The sequence below is a fragment of the Amblyomma mixtum genome, chromosome 7, assembly GCF_055824585.1.
Source record: "Amblyomma mixtum isolate Tamu chromosome 7, ASM5582458v1, whole genome shotgun sequence".
Classification (NCBI taxonomy): domain Eukaryota; kingdom Metazoa; phylum Arthropoda; class Arachnida; order Ixodida; family Ixodidae; genus Amblyomma; species Amblyomma mixtum.
This window is the reverse complement of record NC_143018.1, coordinates 79,730,838-79,754,266: the sequence shown is the minus strand read 5'-3', so window position 1 is coordinate 79,754,266 and position 23,429 is coordinate 79,730,838. Positions and strand designations below refer to the sequence as shown.

The following is a 23,429-nucleotide window of genomic DNA, read 5'->3' as shown; positions in this document are numbered from 1 at the left end:
CCTGACGTCTTCTTCCCTTACCGCTGACGTGTGCGACCACTTTGGCTGGCTGCGGGGCTGGCGGGTTCTGCGCGTTGGTTCTGCCTGCGGCAGATCGCATGGCGGCTTGGGGCGTAGCACGCCTCTGCCCGATGTCCGCAGTGCGGTCTCGTAAAAACCATGCAACATGCTCTCCTTGATTATGTCGTTGCCAGAACAATCTGGGCACTCATCTCGCGCATGTTCGGGGCAACCCTTGCCTCTAACTCGAGATACCGCGACCCGTTTGTGCGCTACTTGTTGTGTATCGCCGCCTTTGTGTTGTGGCGCCACAGAGGAGTGGCGGCCCTGCACGGCCGGCCACAGAGCCGCGCCGTGCTACAGCGCGTGCGAGCGCGGATGTTAGAGCAAGCGTGTGTGGACCTGTTGTCCCTGGAGTAACACCAATTCCTTCGCCGCTGGTCCACCCGCTTCATCGACGTGCGGCGTGGTCGTGTGGCCGTGCTAGCCTCTCCCGTACTAACACCAGTGAAAATTAGTGTGTGATGTGCGCGCGGGAAAGCCGTGTAACGTGGAACTTTAGTGACACGAGTGCGCGGTAAACTCTGCGCTACGAACTCAGACTGTGTGGGAGAACTTTGGCGGGCTTTCGCGCATGTGTGCTTTTTGTTGTGTCTTTGGTGACTGCGGTCGCTTTTTGATTGCAGTGCTTTTTTTTTTTGAGGGACAGTAGTCCCTTAGACTACACTGTTCAATAAACATCTCTCAAGTGTGCAACAAGCAAAGTTGCCAAGGCTCGATCATGGAATATTGGGTGTCTTACCAATTAGTGTCTGCGCGTAGAGCAAACACACCATACCAATGGGTCAACCCTGAGCAAGATATTGTATGGTTGCGGTGTCTGTGGCTGTGTACAAGTGAAAGTAGTAGATAAGATAAAAAGAAATCAATTAAGTGCCTACGACTGGCATCGCTACTCATTATCGATGCTAAAGCTTCAGTAGGCCCATTGCGAGAAAAGCCGGCAGCGTGTGTGTATACTCTCAAATGGTAGGTACGAAAAATCCCAGCGATGGCAAGAAAAATAGGGTGTCGACGCACAAAGCAAGCCGGGCACTGCCATTTCGTACATTCTTCTAGACGTTCGTCGATAGATACTCGCCACTGGTTGACCACCATGTGGCGCCAGTTTTCCCGACATTCGTATCCAGACTGCGACGCAACCGTTTGTCGTAAAGCGTTCCGGATAGTGTCATACGATTTCTCGTTGTATATAGCTTACATGTATCTTTTTGGCAGCAGCGGTAGCATAACGGGCGCATCTGTTCATTCGCACCTATCTGCACAGATTAGTCCATGTCCTGTGATGCTAGCTCTCTTATTGAATGTAGTCTTTTCTGCCGCTGATGCCACGTGAATTTAATTCATTTTGTACTCTTTACTGGCCCTGCGCCCATGCCGACGCAAAAAAAAAAAAAAACGTCATGCATGTAACGAGGCCTTTAACTCAGATGAAGTGTCTGTCATGTGGCGAGTGTAGCCACTGTTTTCACATCCGAACATGTGCTGTCATATCGAAAAAAAGAGTACAAAAAGAAAAAAAGAAATCCGAATCAGCTAAGCAAAGGTGCACTTGTTCTATCTGCAAATATGGTGAAAAAAAATTACCAGAGGCTGAGGCAGCGTATGATCGAGCGTTAGCTGTATATTTTTTTGTTTTCCACGAAACATTTTGACGCTAACGTATACAGCATACGGAAGAATCGTTTGACACCACTTCGAATGTCCTACAACAAGTAGTTTGCTCATAATGGACGTCTGAAGATCCAAGAAATGATGGTTTTCGACACCAGAGGTCGTCGGTACGAATCCCTACCATAAGGTAAGCTTTCATTCGCCTAGTAATTTTATGCTTATAAGGCGCTGAATCGTTTGATATCACTCTGAACATCCTACGCCAATTAGGTGGTTCACAGTCTGTGTACCTATTGTACCACTAAGTGGTGCAATCGGGCTCTTTGCACCCTGGGGCATATACGCACCTGTATGCGGCACTTGGGTGCTGCTTGTAAGTACAGTTCGTTGCTATTTAACCGGTTGGTTCACATGTTATGGTACCTGATGATGCACCACCTGGTAACTGGTGGGTATCACCCATGGTTACGCATTATGGCAACAATGTTGGTCAGGTGATATGCAAATTTCGTTTATGCAGACTCTAACCACTGTGGCCACCATGGCCTTGTGTTGCATTCTCACACGACCTTGAGCAACGCGAGTAGCAGAGCTAAACCTCTAAAATTAGCTGTGGTTCAACCCAAGCTGAACCTACTCAGACGAGCGAAAACTCTGCTAAGCATGGTTATCCAATCTGAGGATTTTTAACATCGTAAAGATCATCAGGTGGCGCTTGACGGCGACGATACATCGTCGAAGCACTCGTTCCGGCACGTTGCTCTTCTACGGCTCTGTGTGGATGTAAGCACGCTCTATATGTTTTTTACAGCGAACGCGCGTCACGCGACTTCAGGCAGTTACAAGAGTGCTGTCGGCTCAACGCGCGCAGCTGTGGTGAGGCGTGGCGAGTCATGAGGCATGACGTCAGAGCCAAGCCTCCACGCCTCCTGGTTTGAAGGTCAAATTTCATAGCCACATGACCTCCAGCTTTGTACGGCCGGGAGTAGAGATTTCGCTATAAAAAAAAGTAGGCAGTGGCTTAGCTCTGCTATGCCAGGAGATACGTAGCGTGATGATATAATGTAGCTCACACTGCAAAACGCTGAATGGTCAGAAGGGAGGCCGCCAGCCGACGAACTAAATAATATAACGTTCTATGCTGGCGGGTATGAGTCAAAAGTTGGAAGAATTGTTGCCGCTCAAGGAGACTGCGCCAAAAATCGAACGGTCAATACAGCACATGTCGAATAAGCATGAAAAGATGTTGACACGACTATCAGCGCAAGAAAAAGAAATGAAAGGGATACGGTAAAGACTGGAGCACGCTGAACACCACCGCTGCTGCTGATGCAACAAAAAAGAGTACACGATGACTTAAATGAGAAAGAATGGAGAAACCGGAAGTTAATTCTAGAATTTCATGGTATTGCGGCTCCCGAGGAAGAAAATTTACTTGAAAAAGTAAATTCTGTAGCCAGTTTGATTGGGGTTCCTGCACTCACTGAGACAGACGTAGTACATCGCTGCCGATCATCGTTTCCCAAGCAGACCTGGAAAATTTCAAGGTATAATTGTTCGGCACATCAGACAATCTGTCAGAGACCAATGGCTGAATAACCGGTCCAAACTGAAAGAAAAGAAATCCAACCTGTTCATCCAACAAAACACGACCAGTCACAAACGGCAGCTGCTGCGAGAGGCTAAGGAATGGGCGAAAGTAAACGGGCACAAATACGCACGGCACACGAATGGAAAAATCCTTCTCGTGCAATGCCGATGGTAACTCTGTGGCCATATAGTGCATCACAAATCAGACTTGCCAGCCTAAGCTTTTGCTCTGCAGCAAGGAAACAGATATAAAGCTAGAGTTTTCATTTTTTTGTTTGATACTGCAATGCTCAGTGAAACTTAGTGCGAGATGATGTTAACAAGCCCAAGTTTACATCTTATCAAGTGCATTGTTTGAATCGAACAAACCGTTCAGGGGGTGGTTTTATGCTGTTACTAAGAGAGAACCTGAGCAGCTAATTGCTTTCAGACTTTTGTACGTGCTCTGATGATTTTGAAATTATGACAGCTTGCATGAATGATTATCGTTACGTTCACTGGAGAGGTTGCTTTGCCTGCAAGCTTCCCGAAAGCGGATGTATTTTGGTGCGATGTAGCCAAAATTTGTTGGGCCACAGCGCCGACCTTACGCAGTTTTCTAAGTTCTAAAAACTGATATGGATATTACTTACTGTGGGCCATACGCGTCTCTATAAATGAGAAGCCTACGAGTAATATTTAAAGAGTTAACTTTTCAGTATTAGTTAACGCACCAGCCTGCTATAGTTAGCACGCCTTGGCTGTATTCTGATGTACTACACCACTGACAATGCTATGCCGAAAAAAGTGCTCTTCTAACTGAAAAGTGGAAAGACTTAGGTGAAAATCCCTGTATATGTGTGTGGATCACTCTATAGCGCTTGGCGTGGTCTGTGTTGTAACGAAATGATTTAAAATTATACACGTGTGGTTGAGTAACATGGCAAGCATGATTCTGCTACTAAACTTTCTCAGTGTACAAACTGTCTGTGCAGCAGTGATTATGCATTTGAAGACAAAAGACTCTCGCAAACCCCTGGGCGTTTGTATTTTTCTTCTCTTTCGCAACGTTTTTTAGTGCAATCATTCATCACGCAAGGAGCTAAATTTACTGGTACAGCAGTGTTTTAAACGCTCTCGTGCATCATCGTAATTTGCAGTGCAATTAGCAAGCACTAAGACACAATTGTTTTAAAGATAATTTAAAGATAACCAGCAAATCATGAGATCAGTCAATATCGTTACCCTCGTCGGGAGGCTACAAGCTACCATTTATCAATTCAACTTATCCTCCCAGAAGAGGACACTAAAACGGACGCATTCACATGCTCATTTCTTGTTGGTTTGCGAATGAAGATGATTCACGAGATGAATCCCAAGCACCTCTCAACAGTTGTACATTTTCTGGACAAAACTCGCAGCTGATCACCGGGCCCGGTCTGTGGACGCGCCTGGTGTGGAGTGTGAGGTGGGACGCCCTGGCGAAGCAGCGGCCGCACTGAGTGCAAAGATGCGGGCGCTCGCCCGCGTGGACCCGTAGATGAACCAGCAGGTTGTCGTTTCTGGCGAACTTCTTGGAGCACAGGTGGCAGGCGTGCGGGGTCTCTCCCGTGTGCACCTTGAGGTGGCGTTCCAGGTGGCTCTTGAACGCGAACGACTTGCCGCACTCTCCGCAGACGTGGCCGTGCCGCGCCATCTCGTGGTACACCATGACGTGCTGCCGCAGGATGGATGGTCGTGCGAAACTGGCCCGGCAGATGGGGCAGGTGTGCGGTTTCTCGCTTGAGCGAGCGCGCTTGCTTACCTGCGAGCGGGGACAGTCTGTAAGGAATTAACGCACGGCTTATCGGAACCCAGCAAACCAAAAACCTCTCAGAGACGTCTAGCTATAGACGTCTCTGAGAGGTTTTTGGTTTGCTGGGAATCGCGGACGCCTTCCGATGGCGCGAAAGCGGTACAAGGGAAGCCCCATTCATTTCTCGCACACGCTAATCTGCACGCTTACACTCATCGTCATCAACCACCGTGGAAAATTCCTTTCTCACGCACTACATATGGCCGTCAACGAATCGGTCATACACTCCCAAGCACACGAAACGACTTCACAAAAGAACACATGACCGTAAAGAAGCTAAGCAAAACGGATGTCTTAGAAATATTTCTGTTCAAGGCTTGTTTCAAAAGATTACAACATAGTGTTTCTATTCCATTCTTAAAGTAGCTTTTGTTTTCATTGCGAACCAATATGTACTATTTTACGTATTGAGTAATATGAATTTCGCATATGTAAGTGTAAATGTATTTAGGTTAAATTTTGAAATGAAAAATTCTTAACGAACACAGTGTCACTGTTGCCGGGGTGGCCGGAGCGTTGTCAAGCTGCTGCTGTGCAGCTTTTTCTTCGGCCCCCTTTTTTCACCGTGTATCTTTGCTTTGGTGAAAGGAAAATATGTTGATTGATTGATAAGACGATCAGCCACTGTATAGCTTTAAACTAGATTATGTCCGGGCTGTCCACGCAGAGGAGAAGGATCAGTCTTGATTGCATTCCGTTGCTATATCGTTTCCATGCGAAGCTGAGGGGTCGTTTAAATTTTGAAGACACTACGTTCATTTCGTTTCAGCCCCTCCGAAAGTAACTCTTCCTCGGTTCGTTGTATCGTATTTCGTTTGAACTGAGCAGCGGCTATACTTTTCTGGAAAAGGACGTGCGAAGCCGACAGATGTGGGGAGTCCTGTGTGTTCCAATCACTTTGAGCGGCCAGTGCTTAGGACTCTCGTCATCCCCCCACCCTCCTCCGTCTATATCAAGAAAATCACACCACATCAGTGTTGCGAATTAGCGAGGCAGGTTCTGCCGTCAAACGAAGGGTGGCCTCAACAAGGCCACTCCTTGCTCGTGGAATACGACGATCCAATATGGGGAATTACTCTAGGCGAGCTGGCCAACTTCACTCGAAGGCGACTGATCTAAGCATTTTGTGCGAATATAACGCCAGGATAGCGCTAGAACCTCTTTGTCATAGAGACTTATAAGCTTTTGAGGACCGCTTTGCGCACAAAAAAAGACATGCAGTCGTCACCTTCACAGGATTGGGGCGTACGTGCGGCTCCAGGCAGGCTCTAAAGCCTAGATGCGACTGCGCGCCGTGCTCTCTGGCGAAGCCATCCGGAAAGCAGACTCGGCCCCTCGACTGCAGAGCGGCTGAACGCTGCAGCCCGGTACAGTCAAGAGCGGACTGCTCAGGTAATGCGGTGGGACTGGGGTGACTCAGAAGCGACCACTCGCAAACCATTCGATGCTCGTCAGCGCTGAGGGTCGGCTCGTTCTCAAAGGCAGCTTCGCCAGACTCGCACATGGACAGGTTTGAAGAAGAAGCCACGGGCCACATGACGTAGTCGGCTTGTGCGGAGGAAGCCCAAGAAGATCCAAGCTGGCTTTCTGTACCCAGGCTTGGGACGTTTCTGGCCATGGTGAGCGTGGATGAGGACGGCTTCCACAGCGGTATATCATTAACCTGGTCAGTGTACTCCATCCCTAGAAAAAAAAGGGAAATATCACGTAACTGGTGATAACCTAAAGCATGTATCAGTGTCTAAGGTAAAGATGCTATTTTACGGGACACTTCTTTAATTCGTTCGTGTATAGGCTAGCACTGCAAATATTCATGTTCCGCTTGGAAAACCGGCAGGCTATAAAAAATTGCCCATCGCTCATGTCATGAGAAGTAGGCGCATATCACTCGTCTCAAGGGCTATTATTGAATGCTTTCGAATGGCTTGAGTTGGTAGTGGCGGCAAAATTTTACTGTCATCAAGACAAGGAAAGTGAGGGGTTTAGGGTCGTCTTGAAATAGCGTTCTTGGTCCCTCACGATGGCATCAGGGGTCGGGAAGTTCGTGCTTCCTGGCGACCTCTAGGGCCCAGCTCACTCGGAGTTGTGTTTCCGGATCCGAGCTGAGCAACGCAATCTCCCCCTGATTACCTGTCCCACACCTCGGTGGACACCTCAACCGCGCCTTAAAGGAAGAGGTAAGTTCTGGGAAGGCATACAATTAATTGAAGCTGCAATGTCATCACTTCGAATCCCAGTCGCAAGTTAGTCTCCAACTTGACTGTTTGAACTTTGCGAAGGCCGCGTCCTTGTCCCATGTTTGGCAGTCGATTGCTGCAGCTGTGACAGAGGACGCGGTATCTATCATGGCTGCGGCTACTGCATTTCGACGCAGGGGAAATGTGAAAAGGCGCCGGTTTGTTGCGCGATTTCAGAGCACTTTAAAGAACCGCAGGTAGCGCAGATTAATCCGGAGAAGTTTGGTTTATGGGGTTTAACGTCCCAAAGCGACTGAGGCTATGAGAGACGCCGTAGTGGAGTGCTCCGGAAATTTTGACCACCTGGGGTTCTTTAACGTGCACTGACATCGCACAGTACACGGGCCTCGATTTTCTCCTCCAAAGAAATTCAACCGCCGTGGCCGGGATCGAACCCGCGTCTTTCGGGCCAGCAGCCGAGCACCATATAGCTGATCCGCAGTTTTGAGATGTTAAACTACGCATAACAGAACGTAATCTTTCACTTCCTTCACCGTACCTTGCCTCACGGTGCGGTTGGAGAGTTCAACAAGAGTGAGACAGCAACTGCCTCTTGGCTTACTACATTGTCAATCCGCCTCTTTCACACGGCCGCTTTGCGCATGCGCGCCTCTTTTGCTCCAGCTCCACTGGTGAAAACAATCGCCATATCCTACTGCGCATGCGGAGTTCATGTTAGTGACACACACACACAGACACACACACGCACGCACACGCGCACACGCACGCACGCACGCAACCCCCCCCCCCACACACACTCACACACACACACATATTGCGACTTCAGGCGCAGCTGGCTTCTCGTAGAACCGGATCGCTCCTGCGTCTGCCACGTGCTTTTGTTTTCGATCAACTGCCCAGTCCACACCTTGTGAAAAAGGCAGATTTTTTTATATTAGCTATCACCGGAAAACTTTCGCTGCAGCCACTTTGGTCTCGACAAATGGGAGTCCACATTCCGAGCTGAGATCTGCATTTACCCGACTCATAGTTGAGGCCACTAGTAATTTTTGACCTTACCCTTCTAGCACCTTCTTCCCCATGTCTGTACACCCATTTTTCAAATCTCGTCCACACCGCCGCACGCACACCATCTCGTCCACACACACCCCTTTTTCTGTAGGGGCGGAGCAGTGCTACCTACCTGTACCAGGCAATCTGTGTGGTGGCCCAGTGATTAGAGCGCTCGGGTTACTGAGCCGGAGAACCCTGGTTGTGATTCAGACGCCGGCGGCCGCGTTTAAATGGAGGCAAAACGCAAAAGGCACCCGTGTGCTGTGCAATATGAGTGCACGTTAAAGATTCACTTTGCACCGACTGTAAACATCCTCAGGCAGTCGAAAATTTTCCAGAAAAGCTGGATCGAACGTTTCAACTTCACGACCTCAAAGCGGCCGTGGCCAAAATGAAACGTGGGACAGCCCCGGGCAGGGACAAGGTGATGGTAAAACCTCTCGCTAACCTCTCCGAACCGTTCTACGAGCGGCTGCTCGAACACTTCAGTAATATCTGGACGGGAGGTACGCCTCTCCCGGTGGATTGGAAGACGGCTCTCGTCACATTCATTCCCAAACCAGGTAAAGCTCTCAACATCGACAACCTCCGGCCCATCTCTCTCCCTTCTTGTGTGGGGAAGTTGATGGAGTCCATGGTCCGTGACAGAATGTCCACCTACCTAGAAACGCACAACGCCTTTGCAGACACCATGTACGGTTCCGCCCACACCGGTCCGCACAAGATGTGCTGCTGCAACTTCATAGAGATATTCTTGATCATGTCGAGCACCCTAGCGACGACAAGGTGGTCCTCACCTTGGACTTGTGGGGTGCGACAATTTGACGCATGATATCATCCTCTCCCACCTGTCTCAAGTGGACTGTGGGTACAACACATTCCAATACATTAAGCAATTCCTCACAGATCGGCAATCATATATCTGACTCCAAGACAGTGAACATGGACCGTACCAACTTGGTACGCGAGGGACTCCACAGGGAGCAGTCCTCTCACCTCTTCTCTTCAATTTGGCCATGATGAAGCTCCCTACCCTGCTGGGTGAGGTCCTCGATGTGCAGTACGCCCTGTATGCGGACGACATCACCCTGTGGGCAACACACGGATCGGCTGGAGAAATCGAGGCCAACCTGCAGCAAGCGGCGGCGATTGTGGGCGATTATGCACGCCACTGCGGCCTTGAGTGCTCCCCGAGCAAATCGGAATTCCTGCACATACGTCCCAATCCAAAGTGCACAACCAAAATTGCCCTCTCCCTGCTTAGTGACCCGATACCTGAGCACGATGAAATCACTGTATTGGGACTCTACATACAAAAGAATCGCAAGATTGACACCACGCTGAAGAAGCACCGCAAGGTGAGGATCAGGTGGGCCGTATGGTCCGCCGTGTATCAAACAAACGAGGTGGGTTGCGATCCAAAGACGCCCTGCGGCTGGCCAATGCATTCGTAACCAGCCGAATCCTGTATTCGGCACCGTACCTCCACCTGCGCAAATGCGATGAGAACGCTCTCGAAGCGATTCTCCGCAAAATCTATAAGAGAGCTCTCGACCTTCTAATTGCAACATCCAACCAACGTCTCCTCGGCCTGGGGATGACGAAAACCTTTGGCGAGCTGCACGAGGCTCTTCTCAACAAGAAATACTTGCGGTTAAGCAAAACACGTGCTGGTAGACGCCTTCTGCCCAGCGTCCACACCAATTACACAACCGCCACGCCGCGGTGGCTCAGTGGCTCTCGGCTGCTGACCCGAAAGACGCGGGTTCGATCCCGGAAGCGGCGGCTGAATTTCTTGAAGGCGAAATTCTAGAGGACCGTGTGCTGTGCGATGTCAGTGCACGTTAAACAACCCCAGGTGGTCGAAATTTTCGGAGCCCTTCACTACGGCGTCTCTCATAGCCTCAGTCGCTTTGGGACGTGAAACCCCAATAAACCAACCAATTACACAACCCAACAGAAGAAGCGGGTATCCCTGTCCGAGGCCTGGCGCTTCGCCCTGCAGGTTTCGCCCCCTCCCCAATAACATGACAAAGGATGCCATGATGGCCGCCGCCACGGAGGCCATTTCCGAGCAGTATGGTGCTCAACCAGGGGTATTTTATACGGACGCGGCCGGTCCACACCATGGGGGTTGGTACACGGCTGCCGTCGTCCAACAAAACAACCCAGTTCAGGGCCTCACCTTCCGTGCCCCCAACATGACATTCGCGGAGGAAGTTGCTATCGCACTTGCAGCCGCGGATGCAGCATCCCGAGTCATTATCACCGACTCAAGGGAAGCTTGCCGCAGTTTTGAATAGGGACAAATTCCAGATCTTGCCTTGGAATTTTACACAGATGTGAGTGCCGGGATTTCCCAACCCGGCGCACCATCATCTGGGCCCCAGCACATGCGGGGATAGAGGGAAATAAGGTAGCGGACGCTACAACCCGCGCTTAACCACCGGGCATCGGCTCTCTCGCTGCGTGACGTGGCTACTGATTTCAATCCGGCTATTACTTTTCGGGATATCTCTCTCCTGTACTCCTGTATCAAAACGCTCACGGCCGATACCCAACCCCCTGTGATGGCCTCAAGAAGGCGGATGAGCGTTGGCTTCTTCGCCTCTACAGCAACACGGTACTATGCCCGGCAGTGCTTAAACATTTAAATTCGCCCTTTTCGGATGAGTGTCCACACTTTGCGGTAGTGTTTGCGGACACGTATCACATGGTGTGGGAATGACTTGCCAATCCTGCTTTCCCACCCAACCCCCACCCCACCCGAGAGGGCTGTGAGGCTGCCTTGCTCGGCTGCTCAGCCCTCCAGGACCAACGAGCCTTGGTGGCAAGAGCTCGGGCTGCCGTGGAGGCCACAGGAGTCCCGGAATAGGGATCCCTCCTAGTGATTGTGAGGGCCGGGCCCTTCAGGCCCGGTCCAAGCAATACATCTCTTGTACATAGTATAAATAAATGTTTTACACCACCACCACCACTAGAGCACCTCTTTCTCTCTTTCTTGGAGTGGTGGGCGACCGGCTGATTTTCGACCACGTGTGGTTTTGAAGAACGCCAGGGAGCGTGTGCTACGTCTACGGTTACAGTGAACCTAGCTACGGTATGCGCTTTGTGTAATCGCTCGAACAAAGAGGAATGCTACAGAATAACCGCTCTTTTGAACGCAACCGCTGCTGTGGATGCGGCGTCCGGCTCGTAACCCAAGCTCGCTAGACCTAATATCGGCCGCAGAGGCCTCATATCCGTGGAAATGGAAAGCGCTAACACCCATGTGTTGCTCGTTGTCAGCAAACTTTGAAGAAGCATTCCACATGGTTGAAAACAATCTGCCATCCTTCCATGCCCAACATTCTTTGATATTAATTTTTGAATATTAGAAAATTGTAAGGTACTGTTATGAAAATATTCAAGCTGATGGTCCATTCTTCCGATGTGTGTAGAAAAATATTTTTTTTTTTAATTTTTTCCATCAGTTGCAGTGAACAGTTAAGACTGCCATAAAGCACCAATGGGGAGTGCTTTTAACGATAGCGAAAACGTTAATAGCAAAATAATGCAATCCTGTCCACGTGAGATCTACGGATATATTGATTGTTACATTCAAATTTTACAATAAAGGAAAAAACTGCGTTCAGAAGCTTTTTTCCGGGCAAAAATGTTTTTAACCAGAATTTCTGTGCACGGCAACGGCGTCCCTCTGAAACCACATGCAGCAGCTAGGTACGTTAAGCCCTGCACACCACAACACAATTACTAAAGGACCGTGTACTGTGCAAAGTCAGTGCGCGTTAAAGAACTTCAGGGGGTCGAAATTCCCGGAGCCCTTCACTACGGCGTCCCTCATTGCCTGTGTCATTTTGTGACGTTCAACCCCAATAAACCATAACCAAACAACTACTCTGACACAACACGTGGGCCATCGGCTCGCTGAGCAGAAAAGCACGCGCGGAGGGGTTAGAGCATATTGGTTAGAGACGCTTGCTTGGGACGTGCAAATTAACGCTGTCTTCCTTATTTGCAGGGCGCTGCGATAAGCCACAGAGCTGAGAACTTAAGTGCGAAGATAATTGGCGGCGCCGACGGCACGTGAGAAGGATCACCTTTCGAGTCGAGGACGGGGGTCGCACAGAATACGAACGGCACAGACAGCAGGACCGAGGAAAGGGGAGGCAGGCAGATCGGAAGACTGTATAGTGAAGCACAGACGCGTCTTCCACTGTTTTCTTTTCCTTCGTACAGATGGCGATCCGGCTGCCTTCATTTGATTACTGAAGTAAAGGTGACCATGAAATTTTATTTTGACATTGTCAATGGTATTATCACAGTTATTATTTTTAATAAACGTAGAAAAATGTTCAATACACGCTAGAAACACTGGGAGCAACAGCTGAAGAAATGCATCGCCATCGGTTGTCCCCTGCACTCTACATGAAAAATTGCTTTTTGAGGAAAGGAAATGGCGCAGTCATTGTTTCACATCTCGATAGACACCCGAACCGCGCCTCAGTGGTAAGGCGCTCGTCTACCGAGCCAGAGTACCCGGGCTCGAACCCGACCGCGGCGGCCGCGTTTCGATGGAGGCGAAACGCAAGAGGCGCCCGTGTGCTGTGCGATGTCAGTGCACGTTAAAGATCCCCAGGTGGTCGAAATTATTCCGGTGACCTCCACTGCGGCACCTCTTTCTCTCTTTCTTCTTTCACTCCTGCCTTCCTCCCTTCCCTTGCGGCGCGGTCCAGGTGTCCGCCGGGATATGCGAGACAGATACTGCGCCATTTCCTTTCCTCAAAAACCAATTTACCAATTTGCCAAGGGAACGGAGGAAGGTAAGGGCATAGGGAATATAGGCTATCTTCTCCCTCTCCTGCGTCTTCTGAGCTGACATGGATAATATGAACCGCCTGGGCCCTCTGGTCTAAAGACGGTTACGCCAAGCGCCTACATACGTTTATGGGCTTTTCTCGTTTATGGGAGTAGTAATGACTTTAGCATTAATGCATTATATTCCGAAGGTGAGGGGATTGATTGATTGATTGATCGAAAACTTTATTTAAACAATGGCAATTACGGGAACCTTGGGTGGTCCGCCTATTCCGGCAACCCAGTGGCCTGCACCGCAGCGTGGGCCCTGCGAACCAGTCCTCGTTGCTGGTGGGGTCCTCGCTGTGCTGAATGGCAACCCACTGCTCCAAATTGGGACTGGGACGTCTGTCTATGGCAGGATTGAATTGGCATGCCCACACCATGTGAAAAGCTGTCGCTATTTCTTCACAGTGTGGGCACTCTGGTTTGTAGAGTGAGGGGTACCATTGGTGGGGTTTAAGGGAAGTTACAAGAGTGTCTGTTTGTAGTCGGCGAAGGGTGTGTTCTTATGCCTTGTCTAGAGTTTTGTGAGGAGGGGGGTATGTCTGTCTGACCTGTCTGTAGGCTGGTAGGTGTTCGGCGAAGCGGATTATAGGCTGTGTAACGTGTTCTTCTGCCTCGTCGGCTAACGGGGAATCCCGGTATGAGAGAGCTTGGGCGTGCCTGTGGGCGGCATCATTCCCTCCCGCGTGTTCCGTGTGGCCTGGAAACCGTATAGTTTGAGGCTTGATTAGGAGGATGTTTGGCTAAGAGTGTGAGACCTGATTGATGGACTAGTCCTTTGTTTATATTTCTGCAGGCATTTTGTGTATCTGTCAGTACATTAGCGCGTGGGTTGGTAGCTAGCAGTAGCGCAATGGCTGCCTCTTCTGTGTGAGTGGGGTTGGACGTGCGCACTGACGCGCAGCTGTTTCAGTTTCCCCTCGGGATTCGTTACGGTGATGGTCGTCCGCCCTTGGATTGGACCGGCTGCATCCATGTAGAGCGTATCCGGGCAGTTAGCTATCCCATTTCTTGCGCAGGCTTTCGGCTCTGGTGTTTCTTCTCTGCGCGTTAAATGTGGGATGCATATTTCTGGGGATTTGATGAACAAGATTAAAACACAATTTTCTGGTTCCATTGCCCTAACGCGCACCGCATTGCGCAGCATGTTTGTTTCTGGGCAATTTTCTAAGACTGTTTTATGATTTTGAGTGGTAATTGTGAAATTGGGCATACAGAGTGAGTGTGTGTGTTTGCCTTCTCATCGGGATCTCACGTGTAAAACGCTTTATGGTACTAATTTTTATTGGTTTGTTGCGTAGTTTTATTGTAGGGCACATTGTTCTTTTTTGGCGTAGTTAAGTTGATGAATGAAGTCCGTGTATTCCATTACAATATTCACTTGCATTTTAACTATTGTACTCAGTAAGTAGGACAATGTATGTATTCTGTTGCACATTTCATTTGTATTTGAATTATTGAAGTGTATATGAAGTCGCTGCTGCCAAAATGGTTCCCTGACCTAGTCAAGCTGTCCTCACAGCTTTTTGTCACGGAAGCCATCAACATTGTATCAATGTTCAAAATAAATTTTTGATTTGATTTGATTTGATGGATCTTCTTGCGGATCGACAGAGGAAGTCCCGTCCGTTGGTGGACCATGTAGGGTACTGTGAGGTGCACCTTGCTTAGAAAGGTCTGGCTTGTTCGAGTGATGGCCAGGCGGTTCAGCTGTGACAATCTTTGTGCCTCACAGATTTCTTGGAGCGTGTTTTGGATGCCGAGAGACAAGAGGCGCGATGTTGATGCTGTCTTTGGGAGACCCAGTGCCGTTTTGTAAGCAGCCCGTATCAGTGATTCTGGTTTCGTTATTTCTATATATTCTATTTCTACATATATTGAACGTCTACAGCCCACCTAAGGACAGACACCCTAGGCTAGGCCATCTCATTAAAAGGTTCCTGGCGCTGGCGGGCAAGGCTCCCTGTGTGATTGGGGGGGGGGGGACTTATAGGTGAGGGGATTTGAACCCGGGACTTTCAGATTGCGATGCGAGCATGAAACCGGTAGGCCACAAAAGCTTTTTTTTCCCCTGAAAGCATGGTACTTTCTCCACTGATATTGTCTTCTATTTACATGAATTTTTAAAGCTTTTAGCAAGCGGCATGAAAGGCAGGGCAACATAGCACTAGGCAGGAGGTAAGGCTGAGCACATCGCCAAGAGGGACTGCCACTCCGGTTTCAAGTGGATCTGTTCATACGCTCCCCTCCGATGAGCAGTTATAAGCCAGAAATTAAATTTCGTCGAAACAACTGATTGACAGTGCCGGTCCATCATTCTAGTTTTCCATAAGCTGTGCTGTCCAATAAGAAAAGAGCGTATCAAGAGGTTCATCAACACATTGCACTCCGGTAAGTATCGTACGGTAAGAGAAGTCAAATAAATTCGCTTTTTCAAGGCCCATTGCAAGTGATCCTAGAGCTAAATTGCGTCCTTGCAAATGGTGAAGCAATGTTCAATAGTTACAGGAACATCAGGTGGCAGAGCCGCCGCGGTGGCTCAGTGGTTGTGGCGCTCGGTGGTGGTGATTTTATTATTCGGCTGCTGGCCCGAAAAACGGATGTTCGATCCCGGCCGCGGGGGTCGAATTTCGATGGAGGCGAAATCCTAGAAGCCCGTGTACTGTATGATGTCAGTGCACGTTAAAGAACCGCAGGTGGGTTGGTTGGTTTATTGGGGTTTAACGTCCCAAAGCGACTTCGGCTATGAGAGACGCTGTAGCGAAGGGCTCCGGAAATTTCGACCACCTGGGGTTCTTTAACGTACACTGGCATCGCGCAGTACAGAAGCCTCTAGAATTTCGCCTCCATCGAAATTCGACCGCCGCAGCAGGGATCGAACCCGCGTTTTTCGGGTCAGCAGCCGAGCGCCATAACCACTGAGCCACCGCGGCGGCAATGCGGAGAACCCCAGGTGGTCGAAATGTCCGGAGCCCTCCACTACGGCGTCCATCATAGCCTGAGTCGCTTTGGGACGTTAAACCCCATAAAACGGAAACCAAGTTCACAAACTACACAAAAATCCTCTTTTTCTGAAGCCAAGTCTTCACGAGGAATGTTCCATATGTAGCTTGTAGAGGAAAGTCTTAGCACATGGTAAAAAGAATTTTCGCACCCGTGTCAGTATATCATGTTCCTGCAATTAAAGTATGTTGAGTGGTTAACTGGAAGAGGAAAAAGCATTGAAATCAAGTCTTAGTACAAACGTTTTTGTGACACTTAATATGTGCTGAAAAACGGACGGCCAGGATCGCACATCAAAATATACCTCATACTTAAACTCCCATAAACACGGAGAAAAGCGCTTCGGTTCTCGGCGAGCAAAGGTGAACGTAGTATAAGCGTTGCCTTGCTGCTGTGCGCTAAAGAGTAGGTGTGCCACTATAGAGAGGAATAGATCAAATTTAAAAGAAATAAAATAAAAATAAAAAGCGATGCTTTCGCATTCGAAGCACGTAATTAGTTTAAAGTTCCTTCTGGAATTGATGTTACTGTTGCTTTCTCTGCAGGATGCATTTTCATACTACTTCCTACAGTTTGCGATTTTACCGACTTCATTTGTTCTAGAAAGCCCCCCCTTTTGAGTTGTGTACTTTCTTCCGCCCTACTTATTGTATTCATCACTAATCATCATTAATGTATGCATTTATGAATAAACTTGAATCTGAATTTAAACTTTAGGGCGGCAGTTTAGTTTTACTCTCTCCTCTCCTTCGCCTATCTGACCGCAGCAGTGATAGTGGCCGCATTGTTACCAGTCGACTGGGCCTCACTCGTTCTTCATCATTATTCCATACGCAGTGACTACTGTTTTAGCACGCCGAAATTGCGCTTGTTGTGACGTGGGTGAATATCACTGCTGGCTCATGTTCATCAGGTAGAGACTGGGCCGGGAAGTCGGTCACGAGCGACGATTATTCTTCGGGACACGGCGAATGTCCAGAAGAGTGCTCCCGTTGAACAAGTAAACCGAACAATGGCTGGCGTCTTTGAGGTATACATCGACGAGAAGCACATAGAGTGGGATACGTTTCTTCATGTAGCGGTGCTCGCACCCGTCGTCGCACCAGAAAACATAGAAGACACCCATTTTACCTCGTTTACGGTCGAAAATTCGTTCTTCCAAAAGATGCCGACTTGCGGTCCGCATGGGCTGAGGTCAGTGCAATTCGAGTGGGAGCATGCACAGAACATCTGCTCCTTTGTGAGGAAAAAGCTAGGTTCCTTAAAACATTAACTTGGCAATTCATCCAGTGCTCTTAAGCTTCAAACGTACGTACCCACAGTTCGATCAGGTCTTGAATACGCAAGTATATTATGAAAACCCCCTCACTGCAACCAAAGTAGAAAAATGAGAAAAAACCTAAAGATTAGCAGTTCGATTCTTACATAAACGGTATAAGCGAAGAGACTGTCCGTCTGCCATGTTATTTCAGGCAGCCATTGAACAGTTGGCTGGAAGAAAAATGGCCGCGCTTTTTTTGTTCTCTACATTTTGGAAAACTAGGCATTCAACCATATGATTACTTCGAAAATGACACAACCAGGCCTTCCAGACAAACACAGTTGTAGCATCAAGCCAATCTTTGCCCGCACAAATACGTACAAATGTTCATATTTCCCGAACGATATATCCTCTTGGAACTCTTGCCTAAAGATTCACGTCTCCTTCCTGCAATGTCGTGAGAGTTTATATACCTGGCTATAGAGTTAGAAAATATTATGAGCAGAGCCATAGCGTACTATTGTTTATTCGGCAGTGTTCTGCGGCACGTAATTCCATATCATGTACTTTGCTTCGTAACTTGTTTTATTCCTGTCAATGTATAATTTTTTGAGCAAACTTATTTGTAACCGCTCTGTTGTTGCCGATTCTAAGGCCAAATACTTAACAAATGAATGTAAAATCTTTAACAACAGTAACCAGGCTGCACGGTTTGCTTTCCAGTCGTATATTGAAGCTATTATGCCAGCCCTCAAGCTCCAAATCTCTGTATGGTAAGGAGAACCCCTGTCCTCCCCTTCAAAGAACTTCTTGGTCTTTAGGGAAGCCGTGAGTGCTCTACTATACGAATGAGAAGCAAACCATGCAGCCTCGTTAATTTTGACAAAGACTGTACCTTCTTTTGCTTGCACAGATTCGGCCTGCAGTGTTTTGTAAATAAATACGTTAATAAAATAAACGTTTACAGGATGCCTTCAACTGGGCCCGAAGATCATCCTACATACCGAACAAGTAAAAACGTTTCAACTTGAGATTCTGATTGAGATTTTCAGTTGGTGCGCTTTACTCATAGCAAACTAGTCAGAGCTTCCATAGCTCCTCGTGCTGCACTCACTGCATGTGGAAAAGCTGGAGCCGCGTCACCCCCCAATCTGAGGAGTTCAAAGCGTTGTTCCTGGAAATGCAGGGTGGTGCAGCATGTCACACACATCGCAGATGAAACTTTCCCTGCCGCGTAGCGTGTTGCCTGAGGTAGCCTTATCAAGGAGGGATCAGATCCCACACCGACCTGTTTTTATCACGAAGGCGTATTTTCTTGGCTGCCGATGTAGCTTGTACCGTCCGCGCCTGAACAAGCAGTGAAGAGCATTGATGGTAGGGATGATTTTACTACAGCCAGTATGAAGAATTCAAACACTTTTTACTCAATACTGCGCTGTGGGTTAGCAACAGTAGGTGGCTGTAGCAAGAAAGAACATTCACAAAAAGCGGTCCTTAAAAACAGGACGGCGTCAACCTGTGATTCAGTAACGTACCATGCTTGGTGTCATCACGTGATACTGATAAGGTCAAAAACGTCACGGAAAGAAGTAAACTGCTATTTCGTTTAAAAGACGCTGCAAAAAAACTCTGCGTGAATTAAAGGGCACTGGAAGCACCCTGTGAGCAACATGCAGTTCTTAGACATGACTGTAATTACAGATCTAGTCTATTGATACTTCTGACCATATCGGTGGATGAAGAAAACGTGTAAAGTCTTCGCCAAAGGTAACCAGGCCGCGAGGTTTGCTTCTCCGTCGCATAGTGGAGCACTCGTGCACTCATTAAGGTCTCTAAACCTCTTTAAGGTAAGAAGAACCCTTGTCGTCAGCTTACAAGACGTTTTGATATTTAGGGAAGCTGTAAGGACTCCACTAGGCGAATGAGAAGCGAACCATGCAGCCTGGTTACTTTTGGCAAAGGCTGTATACGTGGGACACTTCTCAAGTTGGGACGAAAAATGTGGAGCCTATCCCTTCGAGCCGGTCTACGATCCTCTGGAACCTGGCACGAGGTCTCATGACATCAAGTGCCTGATTGTACTTTTCGCACTTGCGTTGATCTCCGTCTATATTAAAAGGCCGCTCTCTTCAGCCAAGTAAGCCTCCTATATCGCGGCCTCTGTGAAAGCGACCTTGCGTAAAATCGTTATTGTGCTCAAGCGCCTCAGCAACGAAGAACACCGCACGGTTAAGAGCCCCAAGTCATGATTCTCCTCATCCGGGCACAGAAATACCGCATTAATACACGCTTGCAGTTTGCCTTCATAGAAGCGGGTCCTCCACAGCTCGGCGTGCCCAATCCGCGAGTGCGTAGAAAGCTGCAAGAACTCCTGGCTGCTGAGTCATTACGACTAGCAGCGATGACTCTAAGACCGTGCGAACGAATTCTAGAAAGCAGTTTCTGCAAAGGTAATTGTGGCCCCGTGTTCCACATTTTTCGTTTGAGGTGAAATAACATAGGATGAGACAGTGTAAGGGCGTAGTTAAGGATTGTGCGAATCATTTTATACTGGGAACTCATTTCCAGAACGGACATTTGCGCTGCGGGTTCATGCGCGCCGGGGCGCCGCAGCCGAACGCCGCCGAGAAGGCGTCCATGTTCATCGCTGGAACGTTGCAGCGGGCGCGGGGGCCCGCGAAAGGACCACTCGGTGTGAGGTCATCGTATTTGCACGTCGTCATGCAATGACCAACGAAGAAGAGCTGCTCCACTGTGAGGTTGACGCCCGGGAGCGTCTGGGTCTGCTGAACACTGGGGAGACTCCGGAGCACCTCGTACGCAATCGTGATGCCCACCAGGTCGCTGACGTCCGCCGGCCTGGCCGTTGGGCTGTCTGCTGAGTGCGGTCCCGGATACCCCGCCTACATGAACGCAAAGAACGCTATACTTTTCGCAACACATAGGCGAGTCATTGTTTATCCGCCTTGCAGATATTTCTGGTTATGTGTACAGCAGCTCCCTAAATTTATAGAAAAAAATTACGAGGAACTTTAGCGGCTAAAGTGGTGAAAGGCGAAAGCCTGAGTGCTGCATTCTGCTACTCGATTGTTCACTTCACATTCTGTTGGTGTATTAATTAACTGCCAATTAATGGCGCTTAATCTTTGCCTTTAGGAGTGGAACGCGACAGCGTGTTGTAGCGCTGCCAGGGAGTCCACCACTCGTTCGGCGCGATGCGTTGCCCTTTGAACGCAACGTTTTTTGAGGAAAGGAAATGACGCTGTAATTCTCTGTCCCGTCGGTGGACACCTGAATCGCGCCGTACAGGAAGGGAGGAAGTGGAGTGAAAGAAGAAAGAGAAAGAGGGGCCGTAATGAAGAAAATGAAAATTGTATTAGAGGAATGGAAATTACGCAGTAACACTCACATATTTCGGTGGACACCCGTCAAAATTCGCGCGCAGTGACGTCCGATCATTTCGACCAATCTGAAACGCGGACAAATATGCTGACACGTTTTGGCCACGGAGCCGTTAAAGGCTTTCGCCTTAATACCCCGGGGATAACTTCATAGCAGGCCTCGCACGCAAACACCATGCAGGTGCACCGAGCACTGTGGTAGCCCTAGTTGATGTAAGAATTTGCCTTTGGTGATGCCCGCAACACGGCGCCGAAGTCGGTTCTGTTCTAATGAGAACACAGCTCGCGTCGGGCCCGACACATGAGGCCTGATTAAGATTTACCTGCTCATGTAACTGGCGAACGCAGAGCTTATTGTTGAAGTAGCGCTCATTAGCCTCCGCAGATGAGCAGTACCTGGCGCCTGCTTCGAAGTCGAAGGCGTTCATAATCTGCTGGCCCAAGGCCTGCATAAAAGAAACAAAACAAAAATTCAGGGGGGCACTTTGTTGACCTGAAGTGCGGTGAGGCGAAAGCCTTAAGCGTGGTGTTGCTGCTTGTGTCACTGATGCGTTGTTAAGATGTTAGGCTTCGCCTCTAAGACAGAAACGTGACAGCGTCTTTGCAACGCTGCCACACAGTCTGTAGAACGCCATCGCCCGTTCGGTTGTACGCCTTGTTCGTCTTTAAATTGGTTTTTGGAGAAAGGAAATGTACCTGTCTCGCATTACTGGGTGGACACCTGAACCTCGCCGTAACGGGAAGGGAGGAAGATGGGAGTGAACGAAGACACCGTATTCACTAGACGTGCCTTTGTTCATTCCAAACCATCGAGCTGGCATGGCGGAGTGGTTAGCATGTTCGTTTCGCACTCCGGTGACCGGGGTTCGATTCCCGAAGTCGACCAATTTCCTCTACGGTTTTATTTATTCCTCTGGCCTGACTAGAAGGGTTAATTAGGCTAATTTGGTAATTAAACAATTAACTAAACTCAGTCCCGCTTACTTGGACCATCACTATACGATCCCTTTAATTGGTTGCATGGTAACCTGCCAACATACAATTGGACCCGTTTGAAATTCGCGCACTGTGACGTCACGACCGTTTCGACCAATTGAAAAGAGTGACATTTCTGTCGAGAGCTCCTGCTTACAACGATGAGGCATTAAAGGCTTCCGCCTTAAAAAGCGAAGACGTTATCAGAACGCGATGCCGCGCAAAGATAAGACCAGCGCAGGATGTGCGCTTCGTTGCTGCCGCACACTAACCGAAACAAATCAAAGCGCTTTTTGCCACGATATAATTAGCGCTGGTTTGTCTATAGCTGCTGACTAGTGAAAATGATTCTGGCGGTGAGATGAGATTGTTAACTATATTTGCCGACCACTTGGAACCATATGCGGTCTTTAAAGGGACGCGTCTCGAGACCTAACCAGAGAGGCTGTGAAAAACAGGTGGGAACATTCTACTTCAAACGGAGTAATGCTCTCTGCATTCTGTAGTCGTTAAAAGGAGCTCATTACTAATTCCGAAACAATGGGCAAAGAATCAGACCAGATCCACACCAGAGAAGCGATTGAAGTTGCTTGTCTCCACAAAACGCTTCATCTATTTACGCCCTCCATGGGGTCTTTACAGCGTCAACCGCTTTCTTACGGTGGTGGTGGTGAAAAACTTTAATATGCAAAGAGAGTTTGAGGGTCAAAAAACCCTGCTACATGAATCGGTATTCTTAGTCCGGGACACCGCACGACGAGGCCCCGTCTCGCGCCCGCTTTACTAGAGCCCTTTGAGACTCCAGTGTGGAGCAGTTGAGGAGGGCAGTCTCCCATGCCTCTCGGGTGGTGGTGGGGGAAGGGGGAAGGTGAGGATTCTGAGTACATGCCCACACAATGTGAAGGATATCGCAGATCTCTCCACAGTGTGGGCAGTGCCAATCTGTGTTCGGATCGAAGTGTTTTGCTATGGCAGGACAGAGAAGAGTTCCTGTCTGCAGGCGCCGCAGAGTTCGCTCCTCCACCTTACTCAGCCCCTTGGCAGGTACTGGGTAAAGACGGTGGCTGTCGCAATAATGAATTAGGATTTCGCGGAACCGCAGAAGCGGTTTTTAAGCTTCTGAGCCAGGAGAGCTAGGATGAGGAGCCCGGTGTCTGAGCGCTCGGGCGGCCGCATCAGCGGCCTCATTGCCTCGTAGACCCTGGTGGCCAGGAGCCCAGATCACTTTTGTGCGAGTTGGATCGGCAGGAGCGCGTCTTAAAATTTGGGAGGCAAGATATGATATTTCGCCTGCAAGATAATGTTCACAGGCCCGGCGAGAGTCTGTGATAACCGTTCTCGATTTTGGATCGGCGGCAGCGAGAGCTATTGCGACTTCCTCTGCTCGTGTTGAATTTGGGGCCCGAAAAGATAGCCCATCGACATTCATTCCCCGGTGGACTATGGCAGCCGTGAAGAATCCCGCGGGCGACGGCCCTGTGATGTCCACGTAGTAGACGCCCTCTTTATATACATACTGCCTCTCAAGCGTGCGAACCTGCGCTTGTCGTCTGCCTTCATGTGAAGCCATGTCCATG

At 49.0% G+C, this 23,429-nt stretch overlaps 2 protein-coding genes across 2 annotated transcripts; both read right to left on the bottom strand.

Moving 5' to 3' along the window:
* Window positions 1-4,564: 4,564 nt before the first annotated feature.
* Window positions 4,565-7,545, bottom strand: LOC149336599 (uncharacterized). The gene is made up of 2 exons (XM_089554184.1): window positions 6,327-7,545; window positions 4,565-5,047 (listed from the first exon to the last, which is right to left on the bottom strand). Exons 1-2 carry the CDS (start codon window positions 6,777-6,779, stop codon window positions 4,565-4,567), a joined length of 936 nt encoding a protein of 311 aa, XP_089410310.1. The 5' UTR covers window positions 6,780-7,545.
* A 12,455-nt stretch (window positions 7,546-20,000) lies between these two features.
* LOC149336598 (neprilysin-21-like) lies at window positions 20,001-21,347 on the bottom strand. Its single transcript, XM_089554738.1, has 2 exons — window positions 21,201-21,347; window positions 20,001-20,379 (listed from the first exon to the last, which is right to left on the bottom strand). The coding sequence occupies exons 1-2, from the start codon at window positions 21,327-21,329 to the stop codon at window positions 20,035-20,037; spliced, it is 474 nt and encodes a 157-aa protein (XP_089410864.1). The 5' UTR covers window positions 21,330-21,347; the 3' UTR covers window positions 20,001-20,034.
* Between the last annotated feature and the right edge of the window lie 2,082 nt (window positions 21,348-23,429).

Bases quoted from the DNA above. Each gene is read 5' to 3' on its own strand.
- LOC149336599 (XM_089554184.1), bottom strand. From the start codon at position 6,779: ATGGAGTACACTGACCAGGTTAATGATATACCGCTGTGGAAGCCGTCC. The intron at 5,048-6,326 runs GTGACGACTGCA...CCCCGCTCGCAG, and splicing joins TACGCCCCAATCCTGTGAAG to GTAAGCAAGCGCGCTCGCTC.
- LOC149336598 (XM_089554738.1), bottom strand. From the start codon at position 21,329: ATGCAGGCCTTGGGCCAGCAGATTATGAACGCCTTCGACTTCGAAGCA. The intron at 20,380-21,200 runs GTAAATCTTAAT...GCGTTCATGTAG, and splicing joins TTCGCCAGTTACATGAGCAG to GCGGGGTATCCGGGACCGCA.